The sequence below is a fragment of the Amblyomma mixtum genome, chromosome 10 (genome assembly GCF_055824585.1).
Source record: "Amblyomma mixtum isolate Tamu chromosome 10, ASM5582458v1, whole genome shotgun sequence".
In the NCBI taxonomy this organism is placed as follows: Eukaryota; Metazoa; Arthropoda; class Arachnida; order Ixodida; family Ixodidae; genus Amblyomma; species Amblyomma mixtum.
In genome coordinates this window covers 101405125-101414565 of record NC_143021.1, presented here as the reverse complement: position 1 = coordinate 101414565, position 9441 = coordinate 101405125, and the positions used below count along the sequence as shown (strand labels likewise).

At 46.9% G+C, this 9441-nt stretch overlaps 1 protein-coding gene across 1 annotated transcript; it reads left to right on the top strand.

The window, feature by feature from the left end:
• Positions 1-1026: 1026 nt before the first annotated feature.
• LOC149326551 (uncharacterized) lies at positions 1027-9196 on the top strand. Its single transcript, XM_089563818.1, has 2 exons — positions 1027-3027; positions 9070-9196. Exon 1 carries the CDS (start codon positions 1425-1427, stop codon positions 2982-2984), a length of 1560 nt encoding a protein of 519 aa, XP_089419944.1. The 5' UTR covers positions 1027-1424; the 3' UTR covers positions 2985-3027; positions 9070-9196.
• The last annotated feature ends 245 nt before the right edge of the window (positions 9197-9441 follow it).

Here is a 9441-nt window from a genome sequence, read left to right as displayed (position 1 = left end):
CAAAACGCATAAGGAAGGAATTACGTTTAGGTGTATTGTCAGTGAAAGAGGGGCTTGGCAGAGTCATGTCTGTCGTTTCCTTCAAAGGCATCTTAATAGTTTAGCAGTCGAAGACCCTTTTCCTTGCAGGAACTCTCTTGATGTTGTTAAATTTTTGTATGACAATAAGTCTTCAGGCTATATGTTTTGTACTCACGTTGTCGATCTGTTCTCTTCTATCCCACAGACGGAGTTGTTAGCTGGTGTACAGTCATGAATTGGAAAGAATGGTGCGGTTAATTTCCAAATGCAGCCGGTGTTTGTGTTGCGAATTTCGTGGCAATGTTAGAGCTTTACCTGTCCTGCATGTGGTATCATTTGAAGACTTGCTGTTTGCTCAAAAAAGGGGAATCTGTATTGGTTCCTGCGTGGCCCCTGTGCTGTGTAACATCTTTCTTGCGGAGCTGAACAGGTCATTGGTAGATAATTTGACGAAGCCAAAGTGCTGAAAACCTTTAGATATGTTGATGATTTTTTAATTTTTTTTAAGAAAAACAGGTTCCCTCATGTGTGAGCGCCAGCTCATCCCCGCCGACGGAGATCCTTCGTCGGAGGGCGAGCAACCCGAACCTTGAGTCCGAGCAACCCGAGCCGCCCGTGGGAGGAGAGAGTGATGTGAGGAGAGGATGAGGAGGACGAGCGCTCGCGCGGCGCGTGAAGAACAACAGACTCAGGTGTTGGACACGAAAGAAGCAACACGGCCGCTTGTTAACCCAGTATTCCTTTGTAACGGAAAGACGAATAAACGTCTTTTGAATTGTTCTTTTACCCTAAGAATTCAGAAGTGGGATACAGTCAACGTTCGCCCGAACTTACGAAGTTAACCGGCAAGCCCCACCATGCCTGTCACCCGCACCGGACCATCTTCAACGGATATGGCAAACGAAGATGGCGGACGACCAAGCAACGATGGCGGGAACGACGACGCCGACGACTCAAGTGAAGGCGGATCCGACAACGTGGTGACAAGTGGAAACTTATCCCCAATACCTCAGTCAACGATCAACGTGGCGGAAATCCTGCAGGCCAGCGTTCAGGCAGCAGTGACAGAAGCCATCAATGGAATTGCCTTGCTTCAGACGCAGCAAGCAGCGGCCACACCCATCATCGGCGCGGGAGAGACAGCTCGGTTAGTGCCATCGTTTGATCAAGTGTCATCCAGCTCTCCGACAGTAGACGCTTGGATAAGACGCGTGGACGACTTGGCACAAGTCTACCATTGGTCCGACCGGCTGACATCTGGCAACGCACTCTCGAGGTTGGAAGGGCCTGCGAAGACATGGTATGACTCCCTCTCTTCCGTCAACAAAACATGGCCGGAATGGAAAGAAGAAATTAAGCGCGCCTTCCCCACGACAGCGGGATTCCAACGACTCCATCGGGAAATGCAGGAGCGACGGCAAAAGCGCGGTGAGCCCATCGAGTGTTATTACTACGACAAGCTCTCGAAAGCTCGCCGTTGCAACCTCACAGATGAAGCTTGCATTGAATACCTCATCACCGGGCTATACGATGACGACGTGATCAGAGCAGTGAGCGTACGCACGTACGAGTCGCCGGAAGACCTTCTTCACTGCCTGAAACGCCTCGATGAAAGATTGGGAAACACTGCCTCCAAAAGTTCAAAATCAAGTGGTCCCCCGAACTACTCTCGTTTCCCCGCATATGCCAACGCCCATGGCAACAAAAGCGAAGCAATGGCGTCGGCCTTGAACACTACCATCCACAAGAACCTTTCTCCGAAGGCGAGGAGGAAGCCGCCATGGAATGAAAGAGGAGAGCCCCTCTGCTTCAACTGCAGCGAGTACGGTCACGTGTCCCTCAATTGCCCGGCACCACAGCGAAAGGCGAGATGCAACGCTTGCGGACGAGTGGGCCACGGAGAAAAAGACTGCAGGGCAAAAACGGAGAGAGGAGCGCGCGTCGCTCAGAACGCGTTGGGCTTTGACCTCCGAGCCGCTGAAGAGGCGAACGAAAAGTACTTTATGATGGCGAAAGCGAACGGCTGTGACATACGAGCATACGTCGATCTCGGTAGCCAATGCGTAACTCTGCGGAAGGAGGATGCCAACCGAATCGGAGTCGCTTACACGAAGTTGACAAAGCCGTTCACTATCGGGGGCTACGGGTCCGGACATGTGACACCGTGTGGGGAAACGAACATCACCCTCACGGTCGACCAAGCTACAGCGGACGTTCCCGTGCTGGTCATGCCGGACGCGTCACAGTCCATACCCCTACTTGTGGGCCAGCCTTTCACCGAGCAACCACACATCACGATTGTGAGGCGGAAGAACACAGTGCGGATTTTTGAGGAGCACAGGAACGAGGACAATAGAGACGACACGCTTCAGTCCATTGAAATCCCAGAGCTCCCAGAACGACCTGTGTGCCTATGGGCGAAGGAAACAACGGTTGTGCCCCCAAAATACGTGGGTTTCGTTAAGCTCTACGCCACTGGTAGCGCACCACGCTCAGATGTCTTCGTGGACATGCAGCTCAGGTGCCAAGAAGGTCGAGAGAATTGCATACCACGCTATGTCCTCAGCGTTGACGGGACCAACGAAACAATAGTCCCTGTAATGAACATTTCCAATCATGAACTGACCATCAAAGAGAAAGAACGAGTCGCACGAGCGGAAATTTGCTACCCAGACGATGCATCGCCACGAGAGGGTGAGTCGGTCACCAGCACTGACCAGCCCTTATTGATACCGAGCGAAGAGATTCAAGTAGGTCCTAATGTTGCTCCTAAGGAACGTGAAAAGCTCGAAGAGCTTATTTTTGAGTATCGGGACTGCTTCGCAACCACCGTTTCAGAGATTGATGCACTTAGCCGCTCTGCATACGACCCCCCCAGAAGAGACGGATATCGTTCCTGGCCTTCACGTCCTTGCAACATGCATAGCGACAGAAGACGTGCTAACCGTTGCCCAGCTGAATGATCCAAAAGTTCAAGCTTTGAAGGAAAGGCTAGAAAAAAAAGACCTATCCAAAGAAGACAGGCGCGTCAAAAACGAATACCGGTTGCGTAACGGCATAGTATTCAAGAAGAACCAAGAAACCGACTCTAACGAAGGACTGCTGTGGGTAGTTCCGAACCAGACTCGCTGGAGAATCGTCAGGACATGTCATGATGACATTGGCCATTTTGGAGTGAAGAAAACCTTGAAGAAACTTAGGGAAAGGTATTGGTTTCCCAGCATGAAGCGTTACGTTAGAAGATACATAGCTTCTTGCATCGAATGTCTTTTCCACAAGACGCCATCTGGAAAGAGACCGGGCAAACTTCACAGCATTGACAAGGGCAACAAGCCATTTCGATCAATACACATCGATCACCTAGACCCATTTGTAAGAAGCAAGTCCGGAAACGCCTACATAATTGTAGTCGTCGACTCTTTCACAAAGTTCGCATTGTTGCGTGCAGTCCGCAACACATCAGCTGCACCAGCGGCGCAGTTTCTACACGATGTGGTAGGAATCTTTGGCCCACCGGCTATGGTGATCACGGACCGCGGAACTGCTTATACAAGTGCCAAATTCAAAGCAGCGTGCGAAACTTACAACATAGTGCACGTCAAAAACGCTGCTGCCACTGCGCCAGCTAACGGGCAAGTCGAAAGATATAATCGCATGATAACCCCGGTAGTGGCAAGGTTTGAAGGTTTATTTCCGCAACTAGGTGTTGCGAGGACAGCCAGGGAAAAAGCTGTATAGACAGCTTGAGAGGTCCTGGCTTCCTCTTACAGTGCAGCATTGACGGCGGCGGAATAGTACATCAAACAAATAGTAAGAAAAAAACTCGTATGTTCTGTACATAGAATGACACATGTACGTTCAGTAAGCAGTACATTCTGCTTGTAAAAGAAAAAAGAACTATATTAGGTCAAAGAGACTATAAAGGCAAACACAGGGAGGAGAAAATAAAGGACAGCAGAACTGACAGGTGCACTCAAAATGGTAATAGCAAGAAAAAAAAGAACTACACGAATATTTGGGGCAATTCTTTCAGAGAAATATTGGAGACATCAAGATTCTTGTGGCAGTACAACTGGTTCAGAAGTGTCGGTAAGGTATGCTGCAACATTTGTTTGCCATAGTTTGTACGGCATTTCTTAACATTCCAAGGCTCTGCTGCGCGGGTATCATACACAGTTCTGCTTTGCTCTAACCTAGCTAGTGTAAGTAAGAAGTCATCATTTTTCATTATGGCGAGTTTATATTTATAGCACAGCCTATAGTTATACATGGATTTCATTGGAATAACGTTGTGTCGGTGGAAAAGGCTCGCAGTGTGGAAGAAATACGGCACTTTACATGCAATGCGTATAATACGTTTTTGTAAGACAGTGAGTTTGTTAATATTTTCAGCTGTTGTTGTTGCCCACACCATACATCCGTAGCTGGCTATGGAAGAGAACAAAGAGTGATAAAGTAACATGTTGACTGACGTAGGAAAATTAAAGCAATGGCGGCGCATGATACCAACTGTTCTGGAAAGTTTCTGAACGACGTAATTAATATGGTCATTCCACGACATATCTGCTGCAAAGTAAACGCCCAGAGTTTTCACAGACTGCACAAATTCTATTCTGGTGTTGTTTAATTCAATTAGAGGAAGTTCAAAGTGTTTGTGACGTGGGTGGAACATGACGGCTGCAGTTTTACTAACGTTAATTCTTAAGTGATTATCAGCAGTCCAAGTATTTATTTCTTTTAAGGTTTTATTAGCTCGATTTGCGAGATCAGCCGTTGAAGTACCCGAAAAAAACATCTGCATAAATTATGTACTTAGCAGTGCTATCGATGCGAACAATATCATTAATATAAAGAACAAAAAGAAACGGACCCAAAATGCTCCCTTGCGGAACGCCAGAAGCTACCGCTTTCAACTGGGAGCATTCACCGGCAATACTAACAAACTGAGATCTATGTCGCAAGTATGAGGAAATCAGCATATGGGCTATGCCTCTAATACCGTAGTGGTCTAATTTTTTAAGCAGCACAGAGTGATTAACAAGGTCAAACGCCTTTGAAAAATCTAAAAATAAACCAAGTACCATGTTTTTGGATTCAAAATGTTTTAGTATGAATTCTTTCTGAGCAAGGAGAGCTAACTCAGTCGATCTATTTTTACGAAACCCATATTGAGCGGTAGTGATAATGTTACATCTTTCAGTGAAGGAGGATAGCCGTTTAAGAATAACTTTTTCGAGGCCCTTGGAAAACACAGGTAAGATTGATATCGGGCGATAGTTTCCCATTTCATTTTTGTTTCCTTTTTTATACACTACTGTGACTTTTGCCCTTTGCATAAGACGCGGAAAAACACCGGAAACTAAGGATAGATTGAAGATATGGGCGAGGGAAGGTGCAAGAATGTCGATAGTAAATTTTATGGGCTGTATCTGAAAACCTGACGCATCTGTAGCTTTACTATTATTAAGCGCTAAAAATTCTGTAATTACTTCATTTACTGTAACCGGTGTTAAAAATATTGTTTCACTATTTATGGCGCTCATATAGGAAAGATTTACGTCGCCGCTTGATGTGTCAGCAAAGGAAAGAAAGTAGTCATTAAAGGCATCTGCTAGATCAGAACCTTTTAATTCAATGCCTTCATGATTAATTTTTGTGGTCAGTTCGGAAGAATTACTGAAGATAGATTTTAAAACCTTCCAAACTTTTTCAGATTGTCTACCAGTTGAATTAAATCGGTTATAAATATATTGCTTTTTAGCGACGCGAAGTTGCTTTGTAACGAAGTTCCTAAATTTTTTGAATGTTTTCAGTGCTTCAGGACATCTACTTTGTAAAAACACTCTGTAAAGTTTATCGCGTTTTCTTATCAACTGCAACATGTCTTTGTCGACCCATGGTTTCTTACTTTTCTTTGACTGGGAGAATTTCTTAAGTGGAAAGGAAGCATTATAAATGTCAGTAACAATCTCTAAAAATTTTTCGTATGCTTCATCAGGGTCGCTTTCCTCAAAAACATGTTCCCAGTTAACAATAGATAAGCGTTCCTTGAACTCGCATAGCGTGTGATGATTTATAACTCGATAAAATGACATTTGGTCGGGTTGTCGTTGAGAAATCGGAGCAAGATTGACAGATATGAATATTGGTATGTGATCACTCAGAGCATAAGCAATGGTGCCTGACTTCAAGCTTTCTGTTTTGGAGTTTGTTATGAAAAGATCTAAAAGTGTTTCTGATTCTGTCGTAATCCGTGTAGGTGACATGATGACATTTTCACAGGAGTGGACGTTAAGTAAAGTATTGAACTCGATTGTTGTGTTATTGTTGGCCAGCATGTCAATGTTAAAATCGCCACCTAAAATTAACTGATATTGGTTCATGTTAACAAATTCTAAGAATGAATCAAGAAATAAAAAGAGCTCAGCAGAACTGCTACCCGGTGGACGATAGCAGACACAAAATATCCTTGTGCCAGACTTGACTGCCAGGACTTCGTAATGGGGCGTAATACAACAAAATTCAGGCAACATTTCTGATTCCATAATATTCGAAACTAACATTGAAACACCACCTCCCCTTCTTATGGATCGGTTCATATAGAAACATTTGTACGTCGGAATCACATAGACGTCACCTTCACAAGTAAACCACGTTTCAGAAAACATAACAACATTGAAACGAGTTTCCACTTCTCTGAAAAAACAGTCAAGTTCTTCTCGCTTATTTCGACCAGATCTGAGATTAACATGAATACAAGAGCAACATTGAGGATTATCAGGCTTAATGAAACTATTGAGGTCAGAAAGATTAACTAGATCAGTATAAAGAGCCATTGGAAAAAGAGTGCCGCATATTGCCGCACATTACTGGCTTTACAACTGGTCCAAATCTGCTGGACAATGAATGACAATCGCAGGATCGCGTTGTTTCCTTCTAACGAACACTTTCCCATTCCGGTGCCAAGCGTACTGGTAATCATTTTCACCTGCCCATGCCTTTGCTAAGCGCAACAGCTCACGGCTTTGGCGCGTCATGTTTTCGCTGACTGATACATCCGAGTGAGCATCTCTTAAAGCTGTACGCTTCTGAAACCACATGTCACGAGTTGAGAGCTTTGAAAACCGCACAATGATCCCGGGCACCTTTCCTGGCTTTGAAGGAAGTCTGTGCACAACATCGACGTCATTCAATGTAAGCTCTGGCAAATCCACAGATTTTGCTACGTTATTTACCTTTTCCATCGGATTCTCATCATTTGTCACCGGTATGCCGTGCACCTCAAGGTTCAGCTTTCTGTTTCGCCACTCAAGGTCGTTCACAGTCATTTTCAATGACTCAACATCATCAGCGTCGACTCTGGCCTCAAGTGCACTAACACGTTTCTTTAAGGTACAGATCTCTTTCTCATGTTTTACCTGTTGTTCAAGTATATCATCGTATTTTTTTGACATTAGTTCAATGGACTTCTTCACTTCATCGACTTGGTCAGGCAGGCCAGCAAGAGCATCAAGTTTTTGACATATGCCGGCTAAACAGCTAGCAAGGTCAGGTTGCGTACTGGGTGTGTCAGAGCTTCCTGCGTTTGTTTTGCGACATTCTGGACATCGCCACGCTTTGCGACCTTTCTCGCCTTTTCCCTTATATGTTGAGGCAGAGACACCAGAGCAATTGCCGAGATGGTAGGTGTACTCACATTCGGCGCACTTGATGGCGAGTCCGTCATTTGGCAGACATTCTTCGCAGGAAGGGCATGTCCCCGGCATGTTAGCCTTGGTATAGCTTGTGCAACATACAGGTTTAAATTCGGAAAATCTTTCTCCTAACACTACAACTGAGAGCACGGTAGAAAACAAAGGCAGCAACGAGCAACAAGCCAGCAACGAGCAACAAGGCAGCAGCGAGCAACACGGCAGCAGCAGCGGTGGTGAAAGAAAAAATGGCAAGTAGAAAAGTAGGTTTTTTACCAACCTGTAAGGCGAAAACAAAGCAGATAAGGGGGCGTCCGATCACCACCGTCGCTGCTGCTCGTGTGACCCGTTTACAGCTCGGCCGGTTGAAGCGCGGTGGCGCAAAAGTCTGTGACGTCACACTTAGTGCTGTCTTGAGTCGAGTGCAGCAGGGTTCGTCGTTGAAATCTGCAGATGTAAGTAATTCACGGAAGCTGAGCGTCGGAAGGCACACTGGAATGTCCGCCTTCAGGTCAGAACAAGGCAGCGCACTATGGCAGCAGGCAGTCAGGGGTAACCCACCTGTAAGGCGAAAACAAAGCAGATAAGGGGGCGTCCGATCACCACCGTCGCTGCTGCTCGTGTGACCCGTTTACAGCTCGGCCGGTTGAAGCGCGGTGGCGCAAAAGTCTGTGACGTCACACTTAGTGCTGTCTTGAGTCGAGTGCAGCAGGGTTCGTCGTTGAAATCTGTAAGGCGAAAACAAAGCAGATAAGGGGGCGTCCGATCACCACCGTCGCTGCTGCTCGTGTGACCCGTTTACAGCTCGGCCGGTTGAAGCGCGGTGGCGCAAAAGTCTGTGACGTCACACTTAGTGCTGTCTTGAGTCGAGTGCAGCAGGGTTCGTCGTTGAAATCTGTAAGGCGAAAACAAAGCAGATAAGGGGGCGTCCGATCACCACCGTCGCTGCTGCTCGTGTGACCCGTTTACAGCTCGGCCGGTTGAAGCGCGGTGGCGCAAAAGTCTGTGACGTCACACTTAGTGCTGTCTTGAGTCGAGTGCAGCAGGGTTCGTCGTTGAAATCTGTAAGGCGAAAACAAAGCAGATAAGGGGGCGTCCGATCACCACCGTCGCTGCTGCTCGTGTCAGCTTGACGAAAGATGCAAACGGCAAAGACTGGGACTCTGCGTTGCCTCAGGTGATGTGGGGCATAAACAATACGCTCCACAAAGCCACTAAAACTACTCCGTTCGGACTGCTCTTCAACGTCAGGCCGCGAGGCATCAAGGGCGACACCGTGGAAGACGCCCTCGCCGAGGAATTTGACCATGAAGTTGAAACCAGGCGAGCCGCAGCGGCGGAGAATATCCGAGAAGACCAACGCAAGCAACAGGAGCGGTACAACAGGAAGCGGGTGGAAGCGCCGACATACAATCCCGGAGATGTTGTACTAGTTGAGCGAGAACCGGCAGCAAGTGGGGAGTCAAGGAAACTGAAAGAAAAATACAAAGGACCGTATATCATCCGAAAAAGGCTTCCCAACGACCGCTACCGCATCGAAAACGTGCATCCGACGCGGCAAAGGCGAAGAGCATACAGTAGTATTGCACCGGTTGACAAGCTGAAGCTTTGGGACCGGGAATTCCACGAGACAAGTTCTGAAGAATCGGAACGCGAGGACGATTCCGACCGGGACGGTCGGTGGCACAGGATGGCCGAATGTGAGCGCCAGCTCATCCCCGCCGACGGA

Bases quoted from the DNA above. Each gene is read 5' to 3' on its own strand.
- LOC149326551 (XM_089563818.1), top strand. From the start codon at position 1,425: ATGCAGGAGCGACGGCAAAAGCGCGGTGAGCCCATCGAGTGTTATTAC.